This window comes from Plasmodium yoelii (genome assembly GCF_900002385.2).
Source record: "Plasmodium yoelii strain 17X genome assembly, chromosome: 1".
NCBI classification, from domain to species: Eukaryota; Apicomplexa; class Aconoidasida; order Haemosporida; family Plasmodiidae; genus Plasmodium; species Plasmodium yoelii.
The window spans coordinates 729,746-750,192 of record NC_036173.2 but is presented as its reverse complement, the minus strand read 5'-3'; the positions used below and the strand labels follow the sequence as shown (position 1 = coordinate 750,192).

The window sequence follows — 20,447 nt, the reverse complement described above, 5'->3', positions numbered from 1 at the left end:
ATATAAATAGTCCTTTTTAAAATATATTAAATTTGTATATACATGTTTCTTATAATATAGTTTTTTTTTTTTTAAATTATAACATTTACAAAATAAGTTGCATTGTTCACTTTTTTAATTGCATATACATAAATTTATAGTTTTATTTAATATATATCCATTCCAATTATAGTTAACATTTTCAATAACTTTATTTTTATTTCTTATACTTCAATATAGAAATATACCTTATTGGGTAATTTTATAATATATTTTACCATCTGTTCGATTCTTTAAAACATAAATAAGTATTGGTGTGAATTTTAAAGTGTAATAGAAAACTATGCGTAAATAGGTTGTTGTATTGTTCTTTAAGAGGAGAAATATAATATATATTCGCCATTTTAATATATAAGTTTAGATAAATATTCGCTAAATGTTTTACATAGTTATTTGTTACCTTATATTTTTTATTGTTATAGCTATCAATGTATATGTATTCAAGTAATTTATTAATATTTTATATTTTATTAATTTATGATAAAACAATGCTGTTTGTGATTAAAGAAGATTCATTAAACAATAATAAAATGACATTTAACATTGACTCTTTAACCCTTCATTTATCCAGTTTTTTAAAATATAAAACCACATATTCCGAATTCGATCTTTAAAAATAATATAACATTAATACCTTTATAATGCATTATTATATGTCACTGGTTTGTTATTTCAATAATACAACTATTAATTATAGGAAATATCCAGTTTTATACTTTTTTTTACTAAATATACATAAAAAAAATTGTATGTACATATAACAAGGATTTAGGGGCAATTATTATATTTTTTTAAAATATTATTATAAATTTTTTCAATAAGTGATTTTATAAAATATATATTTTTTAGCTATTCATTATATTAGTAATTACTGTTATTCTTATAATTATTGAAAAATATTAAAATGGAAACCAAAAGAATCGGTTATACAACGTTTTATTAGATTATTAAATACATATATTATAATATTACACATACATATATTTTTTTATTATACTTATGAATTTATTTACCTATAATAATAATGATCGAATTTACTTATTTATCATTTTTAATATTTATATTGAATTTTAAAGTCAGAGCCATAAACATCTGAACTTTGTTATTTTACAAAAAATATAAGATATTAATTAAATTTATCATTACAAAAAATCGTTTTTTCTTTTATAAAAAAAAATTAACAAAACAAATAAATTAATAAATGGTGCAAGATCGACCTGCATAAGTTTGTAATATTTAATAATGGGTATTTTCTGTCATAAACGAAATTTATAGATTTTTTAGTTTGTTTTTTTCCATCAGTTGAGTTTATAACTCTCTTTTCAGTTTTCTTTCCAGAAACCAAATTTATAACCTCTTTCATGTTTTTTTTTTCAATTCCTTTCTCCATCCAAATGGCAAATACTAGCATAAAAATAGTAAAAATATATAATATTTTATAGTGAAGAAAAATTCTTAAATTTGTATACATAACTTTTTATTTACTTTGTACATAATTCCTAAAATAATAGGTATTAAAATAAATACACCTTTAACATAACATAATTTCTTTCCCATATATATATTTCCTCCAAATATGACTTTATAATTTGATTCCATTCAAATCTATTACTCATTTATCATTCGGTTCTGATGTCACTGAGGAAGGAAATCATAATAAAATATTTTCTTTCAATTCCCTTCCTAGTTTCTCATATTAAATGTTGTAATTATTTAAATCAACGTTTGCTTCTAGGACCAAGTCGATTCCAATATTCGATAAATTCCTCCATAAACCATTAACCCAAAATTAACAATACAATACAAAAAGACATAGTTCAACAAAATCACCATTAAGTTATATTAACACAAAATGCAATTCTTATAATTTGTCAAAATATATTATTTTATTCATTCCTTTTCATATTCATCTTTATTCTCATTTTTTCTACATATTTAGACTTAATATAAATCTTAAAAACTACAACTTATTCTATACATATTTTTAATAACTTTTTTACTATATATATATATATTTATTTAAAATAATTCTTTAAACTAACAAATATTATTAAATTATAAAAAATTAAGTAAAATACAATACTTAATTTTAACCCCAATATAGGTCCCACAAACCACAACCTTGACCCACAGCATAACAACTATGATCAAAAATTACTTCGAAATAGGCAATTTCTTAAAATATATCAACCATTATTACTATTCCTGGAATGATCGCTACTCTTCGAATAATATATTAATGATCAGTTTCTTCTTCATTTTTTTACATTTTCTCTTAAATTTTGTTTTTGAGATCGTTTCCGAAATCCAAATAACGAATACTAATATAAAATATTAAAAAACGTACAATTTTTTTGTTAACGTTTGCATATATTTAATGAAAATAATTTTTAAATGTAATATTTTTTAATTCCTTATTATTCACCTTATAAGCAATTCCCAAGAAAATTGGTATTGCAGCAAATATCAATAAAATTGGAATTAATTTGCTTGCTAGTGTTGAGCCTGACAATGTAGTGTTAAAACTCGGGGTTGGCGTTATATGAATTGATTGTTCTGCTTCACTCGAAGATTCAATTGTTTTTATTCCTTTAGAACCCAATATACTACCATCTTTAGCTGTCCTTTTTGTTGGTAATGATGGACGATCTTTTGGTGTACTATTAAGAACTGTGTAATTTCCAAATTCCTCATAACATTTGGATAAAACAAGTAATACTTTACTGTATGTACTACCGTCAGTATTATTATCATCATCAAGTCGTTCTTGATATTTATCAACAAATTTCTTAGCATCCTCTGAAAAATTGTTACTTTTACTTTTCGTATAAGCAGTATTCATATCACATAATAATTTAAGTAATTCATAAAATTTAGACATATTATTAATATCAATATTCATATACTCCTTTATTTCATCTATGATCTTATAACTGTCATAATCTGAATCATTAAATTTATGGTCAGTGTACTTCGTGTTATTTTTTATATGCTTAGAAAAAAAATCATTTAATGTGCTAATTTGATCAAGTGGCTTTAGGCTTAATCTATAACTTAACCATATCATAATATATACAGCTACATCCTTATAACTATTACCATAATTTGAAATACCATATTTATCGAAAAATGCATTAAATAACCATAAGGAACCAGCGTTAACTATATCGGCATCAGCATCACAATTACTATTATGACAATATTTCTTAAATGTTCCACTTTGAATTTTATAATTTCCAGAATCATTCAATTCATCGGGAAAAAACCTCCAAAAAGTATCAAACTGATCACACTAAGAAACCATTTTAAAAAAATCAAATAAACATGTCTGTTGAAATGAACGTATTCTTAATTGATAGATAATACAATAACAAAAATGTGTAATAACAAACATTTATATTCAAGAAATTGTATGTACCACTTTATTAATTGACATATTGAAATTTTATTTTTGAACTATAAATTAAGTACATCATATTAATTCCATATACACTGAATCAAATAGAGGACGTAAACATGAATTCTCTATATGACAATTATCTGTATTTAACCACATTTTATTTTTATTTTAACTTAAAATTAATGTAAAGTAATAATACAATAGTAACACCATAGCAAATATATATATAATTTATTGAAACTAGATAAACTGCTTCAAATTGGAGATATTTAATACATTTTGTTCATATGTATAACATAATTTGTGCATAAAATCGTGATTATTAATAATATCCATCATATTTTTATTATAAAAGTTCAAGTAATTTTGTAATGAGTTTAAAATACATCCCCTTATATTTGTCTCAATATAGAAATATTCAAATTTGTTTCATATGCTTTAATAAATAAATTTATACCCATGAACCTAAAATATGTAAAAATTAAAAAATATTATTATTATTATAATCCTTAAAAGTATATAAATAGTAATTTTTTTAAATATATTAAATACTTATATACTTCTTTCTTATAATATATATTATTGTTTTTTCTAAAATTATAATACCTACAAATTACATAAATTTATATTATTTGTAATTAATGTAGATAAATTCATAATCCATTTTAATAAGTACAATAACTTTATTTTTATTCCTATATACTTCAATTTAAAAATATACCTTATTGAGGAATTTTATAATATATTTTGCGCATTTTGTTCATTCTTTAAAACGACAATTATCACTGAACCCGTATTTATAAGCTTAAATAAGTCTTTAAGCTCATATTGTTTTTAAAATCATACTTAGTAAATATTAAATATTAACATATAAATAACTATTAATGCAAATTTAAAGATAATATAAAACTATGTTTAATTAGGTTGTTATATTGCCCCTTAAGAGGAGAGAGATAAGATATATTTACTCTTTTAATATATAAATTTAGATAAATATTTGCTAAATGTTCTGAATTGTTTATTTGTATCCTATATATTTTACTACCATAGTTATCAATGTATATACAATCAAATAATTTATTAATTCTATGGTAAAACAATGACAATATAATATGCGTTAACATGGAATAATAAAAGGAAATTTAACACGAATTGAGTCGTTAGCCTTTTCTTTATTTATCCATTTCTTTATAATATAAAATCACATATCCCAAATTGGACCTTTAACAAATGTATAAAAATGATACCTTTATAATGTATTATTATGTGCCTTTTCGATCAAATTAATATTTAATTATATAAAGTTTCCACAATAAAACAACATTTCAATATTAGTTATTGGTAGAGTGCTTCATTAGATTATATTATAATCATATAATAATAACGCATTATATTTATCATGTTATTTATAATTATTAGAACAAAATATGATATGAAATTTTATTAATGTACTTATATTTTTTTTAACTATTTTAAAATATAATTTATATATACTTCAAAACTACGAAGTTTAAAAATGAATAGTGATTAATCTACTATTATATCTTTATAGTAAATAAATTAATGTATATATAAGTATCTCTATTATTTGAATTTAAAATATTATCATAAAATGATACTATATATAATCAAAATTAAAAGGATAGTATACATATATCTATAATGTAATTTTTATTGTATTATTAAAAATGTTAAATGCATAAAACATATTTTGTAGATAACGTTGTATTATCGAATTTCGATCAATATACCATGCATCTATATTTTATGGCTACCTATTATATATTGGTAATATGTATAATTAACAATAAAAATATACTCATTAACCTGAAGGTATATTATAATGTAGATAATTGTTCCAAATTGATCTAATTATAATTAATACCCAATCTCATATATAATGTTATTATTACAGTTCAGTTGGCGTAATATAATTGAAATTAAAACAAATATGATACAAATAATAAGTTTATTAAATAAAATGTTTCATCAAATAAAAAAATACATTATGTATTATGATATGGATAATTCAATATAACTCTGGGTTAACAAATCTTATATAATAAATAATTATCATATATCATAATATGAATTAATATATGCAATATAGACATTTTTTTTAACCATATTAAATCGATATGAACACTAAATTATATATATTATAATTTATGAAAAAATGTTATGTGACCCTTTTTTGGTTGCATATTTAAATTTCATCTCGTGATTAAACATATGGAATGGTATATATATTTAATTAGTGTTAAAATTGTAAAAAATTAATACAATATAATACTTAACCCTAACCCGAACATGGGTTCCACAAATACAACCCTGACCCACAACATAAAAATTATATAAAAATTATGTAAAAATTACTTCCCAATAGACAGTTTCTTAAAATATATTAATCATTATTACTATTACTAAAATAGTCACTACTCTTCAAATCACATATTAATGATCAGTTTTCTTCTTTATTTTTTTAACTTTTCTCTTAAATGTTGTTTTGGGGTTCGTTTCCGAAATCCAAATAACGAATACTAATATAAAAATGGTAAACGGATTATTTTTTTGTTAAAATTTGCATATATATAATGAAAATATATTTTTAATTCCTTATTATTTACCTTATAAGAAATTCCAAAAAAAATTGGTATTGCACCAAATATCAATAAAACTGGAATTAATTTGCTTAATATCGATGAACTTGATGATGCAACATCAGAACTCGGTTCAGAATCGTGTGCAAAATCTCCTCCAAAATCTCCTCCAAAATCTCCTTCAAAATTTCCTCCAAACAATTGTTTATAACTGTCTACAGAACTTTGTTCAGGATTTTTTAATGTTTCTGCCAATGTAGAGGATGAAGTATCGTTACATTCCTTTTTAAAATTCTCATAATCAGTTGATAAAGTAGACAATATTTCTTTATATGGACTTTTATCAGCAATATCAGAATCATTCTTAAGTTCTTTATATTTTTGATCAAATTCATTATCATCTTCCAAATATTTCTTGCATTTTGTTTTGTCATCATCAAGTTCATTATACATTTCACATAATGATTTAAATGCTTTATAAAATTTAGATACATTATTACTATCCATATTTAACACTTCCATTTTTGTATCTATAAGACCCTTATAACTCTTATAATCAGTTAATTCATTTATTTCCGTGTTATACTTATTACAATTAAATATGTATTCACTATAAAAACCCGTTATATTGTCTTCATCTTCACTTTTGCCCAGGTTTAACATATAACTTAACCATATCAAAATGTAATCAACAATATTGGGGTTATTTTTTGAAGGACGGGGAACCACACCACAATCCTTATAGAATTGATCCAACAAATATAAACATCCAGCACTTATTCTATCCAATTCACTTTGGAAATTATTATTATTACAAGAATTATTTAAAAAATTATCACGATTACAACCATTATTTAAAAGCACAAAATCGTTAAATTGGTCATTTCCTTTAATCAATTCATCGGAAATCCATTCCCTTACATTCTTGAACCTTTTACACTAAGAAAGCAGTTAAAAACATTTAATAAAAACGCAAATTATTAAAATAAAGTTTAATGATATTTATATGTAATACAATATAAAAAAATGTAAAGGAAACTATTATTATTAAAAAATGCATATACCACTTGCTTATCCATTGTGATTATATTTCATTTTATATTTGTAAATTGAGTAGAATCATGCTATTTTATATACACTGTCCCTAATATGTGACGCTGATACTATAATCCTATATATGACAATTGTCTGTAGTTAAATATATTATAAGTTTTTCAATAATTAAATTAATATAGAATAATAAAATAATATTATTACTAAAAAAAGGTTTTATTTATGTTTACGATAATTAGCTAAATTACCTTAAATAGAGGGATGCTTAATAAACTTTTTATTAAATATATGATGCATTTTATACAATAAATATTATTCTTACTAACATTTGGTATAACTTTATTATAAAAATGAATATACTTTTATAATGAATTTAAAGTATGTTTGAACATAGAAAAGGAATATATTTATATCTTATGTTTTAATGATTGTCTTTCAAAAACTTAAATCTGTATAAATATAAAAAATTAAAAATTATATTATTACTATAATCCTTAAAATATATTAAACTTTTATATATTTGCTTCTAATACTATATACCATGTTTTATTAAAATTATAGTATTTTCAAATTAAGTTGCATTGTTTCCTTTATATGCAATTATATAAATTTATATTGTTTTTAATGAATGTAGATAAATTTAAAATTCATTTTAATCAGTTCTATAACTTTATTTTTATTCCAATATATCTTATTGGGTAATTTTATAATATATTTTTCCATATTTTCCATTCTTTAAAACAATTTGCACTGAACCCGTACTTATAGGCTTAAATAAGTCTTTGAATGCATATTATTTTTAAAATAATACTTAGTAAATATTAAACATATATACCTACTGATGATATTTTAAAGTATAATAGAAAGCTACGCATAATTAGATTGTTATATTGTCCTTTAAGAGGAGAGAGATAAGATATATTTTCTCTTTTAATATATAAATTTATATAAATATTCGCTAAATGTTATGAATTGTTCATTTTTATCTTATATATTTTATTTTTATAGTTATCAATGTATATACATTCAAATAATTTATTAAAAACTCTATATTTTATTAATTCTATGACAAAACAATGCTGTTTATGATTAAAGATTATTCATTAAACAGTGATAATATAATATGAATTAACATGTAATAATAAAATGGAATTTAACATAAATTGAGTCTTTAAAACCTCCACTAATCCATATTTTAGAATATAAAATTATAAATTCCAAATTGGATCTTTAACAAATATATATAAATTATGCCTTTATAATGTATTATTATGCGTCTTTTCGATAAAATTAATATTAATATTTAATTATATGAAGTTTACATAACATAGCAATATTAATTATTGGTAGAGTATTTTATTATATACATAGTCGTATTATAATAACGTATTCGATCTATCATATTATTTATAATTATTAGAACGAAATATAATATTAAAATTTATTAATATTCTTATATTCAAATATATTAACTATTTTAAAATATAATTTATTTATACCTCAAAACTATAAAGTTTAAAATTAATAGTGACTAATATAATATTATGCCTTATGATAAATAAATTAAAACGTATAATACATTATTACTAATTAATTTTAATACAAATGTAAAATACAAAAAGAGAATAGTAACACAATTAAAACTTAAAAAAATATTGTATATATAGTGTGATTTCTATTTTATTATTAAAAATGTTAGATGCATAAAACATCTTTTATAGATATTGTTGTGTTGTTGAACCTCGATCGATATACCATGCATCTATATTTTATGACTACCTATTACATATTGGTAATATTTTTAATTAGTCTTAAAAACCTACGTATTAATATGAATATATATTGTAATGTAGACAATTGTTCCAAATAAATCATCTTATAATTGATACCAAATGTCATATATAATACTATTATTACAGTTCAGTTAGCGTAATATAATTTAAATTAAAACAAATAAGATACAAATAATAAGTTTACTAAATAAAATGTTTCATCAAATAAAAAAATACATTATGTATTATGATATGGATAATTCAATATAACTTTGGGTTAACAAATCTTATATAATGACAATTATTATATAGTAAATATCTATTTTAATATATGAAATATAGTTATTTTACTTTAACCATATTAAATCGATATTAACGCTCAATTATATATATGATAACTTATGAAAATATGTTATACACCCACTTTCATATTAATGGAAGTACTCCTTTTTTGGTTGCATATTTAGACATCATTTCGAGATTAAACATACGGGATGATACATATATTTAATTAGTGTTCAAATTATAACAAAATAAATAAAGATATAATACTTAGCTCTAACCCGAATATGGGTCCCACAAACACAATCCTGATCCAGAACATAAAAACTATATTAAAATTATGCAAAAATTACGTTCAAAAATGATTTATTTCCAATATACATATTCTTAACATATATCAATCATTATTAATCTTCGAACCATATATCAATGATCCATTTTCTTCTTTATTTTTTTAGTTTTTTTCTTAAATGTTGTTTTTGAGACCGTTTCCGAAATCCAAATAACGAATACTAATATAAAATGTTAAAAAATGTATTATTTTTCTTATATTCGCATATAAGTAATCACAAAAATATTTTTTAAATATTATATTTTTAAATTCCTTATTATTTACCTTATAAGCAATCCCCAAAAAAATTGATACTGCAACAAATGTAAATGAAATGGAAATTAGTGCTTTTTTTATTACTGATCTTCGTGAATATGTTGGAAGAGTTGGAAATTTATTACATCTTTTTTTTAAATTATTATAATCATTTGATAATGTAGACAATACTTGATTATAGGGACTACCTTTAGTATTATTATAATTTTCATTAAGTTCATCATATTTTTTAGCAAATTCTTTAGATTTATCTAAATAATGATCACAACTTGAGTTTCCACCAAGTCCATTATGTATGTCACATAATAATGTAAATGAATTATAAAAATTAGACATATCTTTAAAATTAATATTCAACAAATCCTTATTTTTATTTATTAGCTCAATATAAGTATTATATTCCTTAACATTCTCTATAGACGTTTTATACTTTTTGCTAGTTTCTATATACATAGTATAGAAATCATTTAATGTAGTGATTGCATTTTGTGGTTTTTGATTTAACTTATAACTTAACCACGCCCAAATGTATGCAACAACGTTCATATTACTCTTTGCATGATTTTTAAACGAAGAAGAACTCCCAAATAATTCACTAAACCAAAATAAGCATCCAGCCTTAATTTTATCGATGTCAGTCTTACAATTATTGTCGCAATAGGTTTCGAAGAAATCAACTTTAAATTGATAGTTTTCATCTTTGTCCAATTTATCGGGAAACGAGTTCCTCACAAGAAATAATCTTCTACACTAAAAAAACATTTCAAAACAATTATTATAAATGTGAATTATTCAAAATTTTATTAAAATAAAGTTAAATAATATTTTTATATAATACAATATCAAAAAATGTAAAGGAAATTATTATTAAAAAATTCATTTACCATGTTGTCATTCATTATAATGGAATTTTATTTTTTATTTGTAAATTGAGTAGAATCATGCTATTTTATATACACTGCTCCCAATATGTGACGCAGATACTTTAACCCTATATATAACATCTGTCTGTAGTTAAATATATTATAACTTTTTCAATAATTAAATTAATATAGAATAATAATATAGTAATGTTACTAAAATAATATTATACTTATTTTATGGCAAATAGATAAATTACCTTAAATAGAGGGTTGATTAGTACAGATTTAACTAAATACATATATGATGCATTTTATACAAAAATGTTATTCTTACTAACATCTAGTATAGCTTTATTATAAAAATGGATATACTTTTATAATGAATTTAAAAAATATATACTTATATATATGCTTTAATATAGAACATAAACAACGTCTTGAAACTTAAATACTGCACAAATATAAAAAATTAAAAAAGTTATTATTATTATAATCCTTAAAGTATATAAATAATTATTTAATAAGATAGACTAAATAATTATATACTTGTTTCTTATAATATATAATACAGTCTTTTATAAAATTATGACATTTACAAAATAAGTTGCATTGTTCCATTTTCTATGCAAATTATATAAATTGATATTGTTTTTATTTAATACAGATAAATTCATAATCCATTTTAATGAGTCCTATAACTTTATTTTAATTCCTATATACTTCAATTTATAAGTATGCCTTATTGGATAATTTTATAATATATTTTACGCATCATTTCCAAGGTTTAAAACGACAATTAGCACTGAACCCGTATTTATAAGCTTAAATAAGTCTTTTAATGCATGTTTTTTAAAATTATACTTAATAGATATTAATATATAAATAATTATTGACGAAAATTTTAAAGTATATATAAAACTATGTTTAATTATGTTGTTATATTGCCCTTTTAGATGAGAGAGATAAGATATATTATCCTTTAATATATATATTTAGATAAATATTCGTTAAATTTTTTACATTGTTCATTTTTATCTTATATGTTTTATGGTTATTGTTATCAATGTATATACATTCAAATAATTTATTAAAATTCTATATTTTATTAATTCTATGGTAAAACAATGATAATATAATATAATATGGAATAATAAAATGACATTTAACATTAATTTAGTCTTTAACCATTCCTTCATTAATCCATATTTTATAATATAAAATTATAAATCCCAAATTGGATCTTTAACAAAATATATAGCATTTATGCCTTTATAATGTATTATTATGTGTCTTTTCTATAAAATTAATATTTAATTATATGAAGTTTCCACAATAAAATAATATTTAATATTAGTTATTATTAGAGTATTTTATTAGATTATATATATAGGTATATAATAATAACGCATTATATCTATTATATTATTTATAATTATTAGAACACAATATAATATGAAATTTAATTAATATACTTATATTTTTTCTTTTAACTATTTTAAAATATAATTTATTTATACCTCAAAACTATAAAGTTTAAAAATGAATAGTTAATAATTTAAGATTATACATTTATAGAAAATAAATTAATGTATATAAAGCAACTTTAATTAATACTAATTAATTTTAATAAAAATGTAAAGGGAATACAAAATATATAATAGTATCTACAATTAAAACTTAAAAAATATTATATATAGTGCGATTTTTGTTGTATTACAAAAAATGTTAGATTCATAACATCATGTTGTAGATAATGTTGTATCGTCGAATTCGATCGATATTTTATGAATCTATACTTTATGATTATCTATTATACATTAGTAGTGTGGTTAATTAACATTAAAAATATAATCATTAATATGAAGGTATATTATAATGTAGGTAATTGTTCCAAATGAATCGAATTATAATTTATACCATGATATATAATAATGTTATACAGTTCGGTTATCAAAATAAAATTTAAATCAAAATAATTGATACAAATTAGAAGTTTTACTAAATAAAATATTTATCATATAAAGAAACATATTGTTTTATTCATGATTCAATATAGTTATGAGTTAACAAATCTTATATAATAGATAATAATGTTTCTTATATATATTTATTCAACATTAGCAATAAAATATATAATGCGAAGTTATAATATTTCTACATTTATTATATATGAACGAATTAGACATAAGTATTATAACTTATGAAAAAATGTTATGTGACCCTTTTCATATTAGTGGAAGTACCCCTCTTTGGTTGCACATTTGGACTTTTGAATACCATTTTGTGATTAAACACACGGGATGGTACATATATGTAATTAGTGTTCAAATTATAAAAAATTAAATACAATATAATACTTAATCCTAACCTGAACATGGGTCCCACAACATAAAAACTATATACAAATTATGCAAAAATTATGATAAAAAATTACTTATTTCCAAATAGACAGTTTCTTAAAATATATTAATCATTATTAATCTTCGAATCATATATTAATGATCATTTCTCTTCTTTATTTATATTCACAAACCAATGCTGAATATATTTTTTAATTGACTTATTATTTATCTTATAAGAAATTCCTTAAAAAATTACTATTGCACTAAATATTGATAAAACTATAAATAATTTGTTTGCTATCGACGAACTTGATGATATAATTCCAGATGTTTGTGAAGAAATGTTTTTATCGCTGGAAGGGATAAAGTATCGTCACATTTCTTTTTAAAACTATTATAATCAGTTGATTAAGTAAACAATACTTGATAACATGAACGATCTTCAGTAATATTGGGATCTTTGTTAAGTTCTTCATATTTTTCAACAAATTATTTAGATTTTTTTAAATAATTTTTGCAATCTGTATTTTCTTTTTTATACTCACTATACATATTACATAATATTTTAAATGCATCATAAAATTTAAATATAATTCTCATATTCATCAAATCTTGTTTTTTATCTATAAGATCCTTATAACTCTTATAATCAGTAGCATCTTTTATAGCCTTATTATACTTTTCATCACTATTTATAAATGTACTATAAAAATATTTTAGATTGTTGGTTCCATCATTATTCTTTAGGCTTAACATACATCCTACCAACATCAGAATGTATCCAACATACTCCTTATTGTTATTTTTAAAATTCATTATGTTTCCAGGAATTTTGTATGCTTCAATAAATAAATGCATACACAGAGGATTAAGTTTATCAAAAATGCTGTTACATTTATATTTTTTTGATGAATCATCATTAGGGTAATACTGAATGTAATGTCCATTTTTCGAACGTATTGTATCCAAATAAAATTTGTCTTTATTAAAAAGATGATCAATATTTTGAAATATCATACAGTAAGAAAATTTATTAAAATAAAGTTTAATAATAATGTACAGGCAATATATCATATAAAATTTAAGGTGATCGTTTTTATTTAAAAATAATGTATTTACCACTTAGACATTGTAATGAAATTTTGTTTTTAATCTGCATATTAAATGACATTATATCATTTTTTTACAAAACCTATATATTATACCAAAATAAGTTATACAATTACGTGTCTTTCTATATAAAATTGTCTATAGATAATCATATTATTAATCTTAAATTAGTATATAATATAGTAGTGTATGGGGAATAACACATTTATTTTTATGACAGTTTAGATAAACCTTCTAAATTTTTCATTTTTTTGAAAACCTTTGATCATACCCATAAAATCATTACACATGTCTATATAATCTCGGAATAATAATATATATCATTGTGTTTGTAGGTTTACATATGGGAACAAGATGTATTATATATTAGTTTTAATAAAGTGATTCTAACCTTATATAACTGTAAATATATAAAAAAATAAAAATGTATTATATTTCATTATTCAATATAATTTATTGATATTCGTTATTATTTTGTAAGATATATTATATCTTTTAGTATTATCTCTAGTAAGTATAACATACATTTTATTTAAATTATAATACTTAAATATTAACTTAGTGTTATTTATTTTTCTAAATATATTACACATGGTTTTACATCTGTTTAATTTATCCATATTAATTAAAAGCATTTTTCATAATGTGCAATAAGTTTTTTTTCACCCTAATATTCCTTTATACACAAATACATTTAATGAATAATTTCGAGTGGGTGTTTGATGCATCTTTACAGAATTTAAAAAAACAAATAATATGCAGTTAGACTAATCGAGGTGATTATAAACTTAATAAACCACAGTATATAATTTCGATTTGTAATAATAGTTTGTATATTATACTTTCCATTATTTTAACCATTAACAAATAAGAAAACTTATTATAGTCTATAAAATGAAGTTGTTTTCATATATTTTTCTTAAACCAATTATTTCTTAATTTTAAAATTTATTCATACATTAGTTTAATAATCAATTCATTTGGAAAGCAATATAAGATGGTTTTACTTTTTCTTGTGTAAATTTCGGATCGTGACCTAAGAAAATATTATATATTAAATATTTTCTAACAAAATTATATTTAATAATAGGAAAATGTTCATTTTAAGGAAAACTATATAATTGCTAATAGAATTAATAATACATTGTTTGATAGTGTTAATACTAATATCATCACATTAAATCTTAAATAAATGGTGCAATATTTCATGTGATATTTATGCACACTATTTTGATTTTGTCACCCGTTTAATAATATATATAATGGATTTACACCCCATATAAGTATATCAAATAAACATAATGTATTTGTTCGTATTTAATAATATATTCATCTAATATTGTTGTTTTGGTTATAGCATTGTATACTACTGTGGCATAATTACTGCACTCGATATAATTAATTTAAATAAATGCAGAATCTTTTCATGATTCGTGTATGTATAATATAAAAAATATAATATTTAAACATATTAATTGGAACATAATTTTACCATAGTATTTGCATTAATATATAATTATATTATTTTCCTGAAGTAAATAATATTTTTATGTTTAATCAATAACACAATATTTTATGTGCATATATTCGAATAACCCTAATTCTCTATACCCAATTTTTTTATTTTTATAAAAATTATTAAAAACAAAATACATTAAGAAATTTTATTAATATACTTATATATTTCATTTTATTTAATTTAAAATATGATGTATTTCATAGTTATATATATAACAACAAACCTTAAATGTTGATACGTTATATAATATTAAAATTTTATGCCAAATAAACAAATAATATAAAACAATTTATATTCATGTAAATTAAAATTTAAAAGAAGCATAAAATATTTAAATACAAAAAAATGAGCATTATTTATATTAATTTTTTAAAAGTTATTATACATACACTATAATGTATTTTTGATATGAATACATAAAGTATAATAACAAATTTCACATTAGTAATATCATTCGAATAAAATATTCATGTTGTGTTTTAATCATATTTAAATTGCAAGGACAAATCAAATATGAGTATTATATTTTATGAAATATGTTTCCTTTATGAGAGTCTATAATATTAATATTCATTTTCTGTTTGTGTTAAAATATTCTTCATATAGATGCTTCAAATTTTGGAATATGACATGTATATTTTTTATAATGTATTACTATATAATTTAAATTGTGTTTTCTATTATAATCGAATTTAGAAAACTTTCATAGACAAATAAATATTATCAAATTATAAAAAATTAAATAAAAATATAGCACAGGACCATCCCATGTAATCTTCCTCTATATGCTTCTATATACTTAATACTATCATTTTCTTATCACCTCAATTTATAATTATCCCATTGGTTATTTTCGATGAATGCATTTCAACTTTTCGGTATTATTTTCATCACACAATTTTCTGACCTTTTTCATTTTTTTTTTTTTTTTCTCCTTTTTTCTCCGCCCAAATCCTAAACACTAACATAAAAATAGTAAAAATATATAATTATTTGTCTTTTATGTATACATAAAATATGTAGTAATACATATTTTTTAATTTTCTATTTAATAATTTTTTATCTATTTACCTTATATATAACTGCTAACATAACGAGTATTGCAATAACTATAAATGGATATAAAATAAATTTGCTTTCTTTAAATAAATTTCCTGGAAATCCTTTTTCAAATATGCCATTTTGTACCTTGATTCCAGAAGGAAGTTGTTCAATTTCTCGATAAAGTGTTATATTGATTGAATCGCCTGATGGCTCGTTAGGAGTTGAAATTGGTATTGATTCTTCAGCTTCAATTATTTCGTCTTTACTTCCATTTTCACTTATTTTCCCTTTATCTTCAAGTTCTTTTTCTTGGGTTTCACCTTCAAGATTTGTTTCGTGGCTTTCATCTTTAGGACTTGTTTCGTGGATTCCATCTTCAGGATTTGCTTCTTGGGTTCCACCTTCAGTTTCACTTATTTGCCCTTTACTTTCACCTTCAATTACTTGACCTTGACCTTCAGAATCTATTTTTTGGCTTCCATCTTTAGGATTTATTTCGTGTTTTTCACCTTCAATTTTTTTGTCAATAGATTGTGTTGATGAAGGCAAGAGCATTTCTGATGTATCATCAGGGGGAGACGAATCACTTCCCGAATCTTTTGTTTGAATGCTATTGTCAACTGATTGAGATGTAACATTTATTTTATTTGGTTGAGTAATTAAATCATTAGCAAAATTATTAAATGCAGAATAACCTTTTGTTAAGCTAGTCGATGTACTTTCATATAAACGATTTCCATACTTAGTAAGGTTTTTATAAAAAGATGAAAAATGTAGTTTATAGAAATCATATAAAAATTCCGTTTCTGTGATTTTTTTTATCGTTTCATAGCTCGTCAATGATTTTTCTTGTGTAGATGCAGGTTGGGCCCCATTGTCTATATGTTGTGATTCTGGCTCTGGCTCTGGCTTTGGCTGTGGTTCTGGTTGTGGTTCTGGTCCCGGTTGCGAATCTGGTTTTTGTTCTGGCTGTGGTATTATTGAAGGTAGTTCTTGAGGTAGTGTTTGATCTTTCGATTTAGGTGATAAATTTTCTTTTGTTGGTTCTATAAACATTCCTTGGAATTTTCCATTACTTTCTTGTTCATTTCTTGAAATTTTTGATGCACCTTCTGAAACTGATGGTTTATCTCTTGGGTTTGGTATTTGATCCACTGTATTTTGGAGTTTGATGGGTTGCACAATATTATTCCCTTCGATTTTATGATATTTTTCCATCTCTTGAGTGCTGTTTTCCTTTGGAATTTCGGGTTGCTTCTCATGTTCCAATTGATCCTTTGAATCATTGGAGTTAAATTCGTCATTTTTTAATACAAAATGTGAATCGATTCCATTTTTCGGTGTATGTTGTGGTTGTAGTGATTCTTGTATCGCTTGATGTATTTGTGGTTGTTGTGGTGATTGGTGATGATGTGGTGGCTGTGGCTGTTGTGATGGTACTGTTGTTGGTGGTGGTTGTGGTTTTATTTCAGATAGTGCTTTCTGTAGTGTCTCATTCTCTTTATTGTGTGATTCTAGCTGTAGTTTTGGTTGTATTGGATGTAGTTCTTGTTGTAGTGTTTGATCTTTCGGTATTAAATTTTCTTTTGTTGATTCTTCTATAGACACTCCTTGGGATTTTCCACTATTTTCTGATTCATTTCCTGAAGTTTTTAATGTACCTCCTGAAACTGATGGTTCCTCTCTTTGGATTGATCTTTGATCCACTGTATTTTGTAATTTGGTGGGTTCTACAATATTCTTCCCTTCGGCTTTATGATATGTTTGCTCCTCTTGAGTGCTCTTTTCCTTTGGAATTTCGGGGTCCTTCTCATCTTCCAATTGATCCTCTGGACCATTGGAGTCTAATATTTTAAAATTGTTCGTAGAATGTGATTCTTTTTTTTTAATTTCTGTAAGTTCTAGAAGACGACTTTCTATATTATTTTTTTTACCAATATCATTCTTAATAGCAGCGGTTCTAAAGTCGTCATATATTTTTTTTAATTTTTCCAATAGAGATAGATATGAATCATTTCCAGAAAAAACCTCATAAAGGTTTCTATATTGATTAAAACATTTTACAGAATGCTGACGAAGTTTCACAGGTCTTTCATGATTTTTTTTATAATATGCAATTGTATTACATATATGATTAAGTAACGTATACAATTCGCTCATATACCTAAGATTAGGATCTTTCGCACCCCTTACATCATTTAAAATATCCCATTGTCTAAGATGACCCATAGATTTATCTAAATATTTGTCATAAGCCGAACTTAAAGTAATATTATGGGCATTTTCATTGTTTCTTTTTTTGGCTATCTTAAATAAAGTATGAGCTAACCACATAATAAAATGTTCATAATAACCGCTTTCTTTATTGTAAAAATTCGTAAATAAATACACGCTCAATGCACCAATACTCTCAGCCCTAGTTGAGCATTGTTTATTATTGGGGCAATATTCACGGTATTCTTGGGATTTGTTAATTGCCTTCTGTAAGTAAATACTACCATTCAAAAGCTTATCAGCTTCAAGAAATAACTCACACTAAGAAAATTATATATAAATTGATAAAAATATGTATTAATACAAAATTTATTGAATAAAATTTAATGTGATTTCTAGACAAATCAAACACAACAAAATAAAGGATAGGCATGTTTTATTTTAAAATAAAATTATTTACCGCTAAATCGTCCTCCATTGTAATAAAATTTTGTTCTTTATATGTAGATTGGCATCATATTGTTTTTATATAAAATATATATCCTGTAAATGGGCCTCCTATATCACATTTATAGTATTAAACCCATTGAAATTTTTAATAATAATACAATAATATTAATAGAGCAATATTATATTTACTATTATTACCATTTACTAAATTGTCTTAAATTATGGTTGATTTAATACATATTTAACCATATGTATATATAATACAATTTATGCATAAAATTATTAATAATAACATTCTACATAATCAATTTTATTATAAAATATTAAGGAATTTTATAATGAATTTAAAAAATATATACTTAAACATAAGATTTAATATAGAACATAAACAACGTCCTAAAACTTAAATACTGTATAAATCAAAAAATTAAGAAAGTTGTTATTAAAATCCTTAAAAATATATAAATTGTCATTTTTTAAAATATATTAAATTTGTATATACTTGTTTCTTATAATATATAATATAGTTTTTTCTAAAATTAAAATATTTTCAAATTAAGTTCTACATGTTCTATCCAAATTACATAATTTTAATAGTATTTTTATTTAATATAGATAAATTCATAATCCATTTTAATGAGTCCGACAACTTTATTTTTATTACTATATACTTCAATTTAGAATTATACTTTATTGGATAATTTTACAACCAATTTTGCGTATCATGTCCACTGTTAAAACAACAATTAGCACTGAACCCGTTTTATTAAACTATTTATAAGTTTAAATAAGCCTTTGAACATAAATAGTTTTAAAATAATAATTAGTAAATATTAAATATTTATTATTTCTTTCTATTAATATTAAATATATATGATATAAATAACTATTGATGCTAATTTTAAAGTATAATAGAAAACTATGCATAATTAGATTGTTATATTTACATTTTAAATAGGAGAGATCAGATAAGCGTGTTTTTTAAGATAAAACTGTTGTCATATAAGATTTACCTATCCTACATAGTTTAATTATGTTTTATATTTTTTACCATTAAAATTTTCAACGCATGTATACATTAAAAATAACTTATAATTATTTTATAAATATATAGTTTGCTTTTATATTTTATAATAAACTATATTTAGTTCT

At 21.9% G+C, this 20,447-nt stretch overlaps 5 protein-coding genes across 5 annotated transcripts; all 5 read right to left on the bottom strand.

The window, feature by feature from the left end:
- Nucleotides 1–2,294: 2,294 nt before the first annotated feature.
- PY17X_0117000 (PIR protein) lies at nucleotides 2,295–3,475 on the bottom strand (the record flags this gene model as incomplete). Its single annotated transcript, XM_022957884.1, has 3 exons — nucleotides 2,295–2,360; nucleotides 2,465–3,331; nucleotides 3,458–3,475. The coding sequence occupies 3 exons, from the start codon at nucleotides 3,473–3,475 to the stop codon at nucleotides 2,295–2,297; spliced, it is 951 nt and encodes a 316-aa protein (XP_022811297.1).
- A 2,438-nt stretch (nucleotides 3,476–5,913) lies between these two features.
- PY17X_0116900 (PIR protein) lies at nucleotides 5,914–7,118 on the bottom strand (the record flags this gene model as incomplete). The annotated part of the gene is made up of 3 exons (XM_022957883.1): nucleotides 5,914–5,979; nucleotides 6,067–6,978; nucleotides 7,104–7,118. The coding sequence occupies 3 exons, from the start codon at nucleotides 7,116–7,118 to the stop codon at nucleotides 5,914–5,916; spliced, it is 993 nt and encodes a 330-aa protein (XP_022811296.1).
- Nucleotides 7,119–9,592: 2,474 nt separating this feature from the next.
- PY17X_0116800 (PIR protein) lies at nucleotides 9,593–10,652 on the bottom strand (the record flags this gene model as incomplete). Its single annotated transcript, XM_022957882.1, has 3 exons — nucleotides 9,593–9,658; nucleotides 9,763–10,503; nucleotides 10,638–10,652. 3 exons carry the CDS (start codon nucleotides 10,650–10,652, stop codon nucleotides 9,593–9,595), a joined length of 822 nt encoding a protein of 273 aa, XP_022811295.1.
- Nucleotides 10,653–13,447: 2,795 nt separating this feature from the next.
- PY17X_0116700 (uncharacterized protein) lies at nucleotides 13,448–14,032 on the bottom strand (the record flags this gene model as incomplete). Its single annotated transcript, XM_721318.1, has 1 exon — nucleotides 13,448–14,032. The coding sequence occupies one exon, from the start codon at nucleotides 14,030–14,032 to the stop codon at nucleotides 13,448–13,450; it is 585 nt and encodes a 194-aa protein (XP_726411.1).
- Nucleotides 14,033–16,434: 2,402 nt separating this feature from the next.
- Nucleotides 16,435–19,323, bottom strand: PY17X_0116600 (PIR protein; the record flags this gene model as incomplete). Its single annotated transcript, XM_034637492.1, has 3 exons — nucleotides 16,435–16,548; nucleotides 16,659–19,166; nucleotides 19,306–19,323. 3 exons carry the CDS (start codon nucleotides 19,321–19,323, stop codon nucleotides 16,435–16,437), a joined length of 2,640 nt encoding a protein of 879 aa, XP_034493333.1.
- Between the last annotated feature and the right edge of the window lie 1,124 nt (nucleotides 19,324–20,447).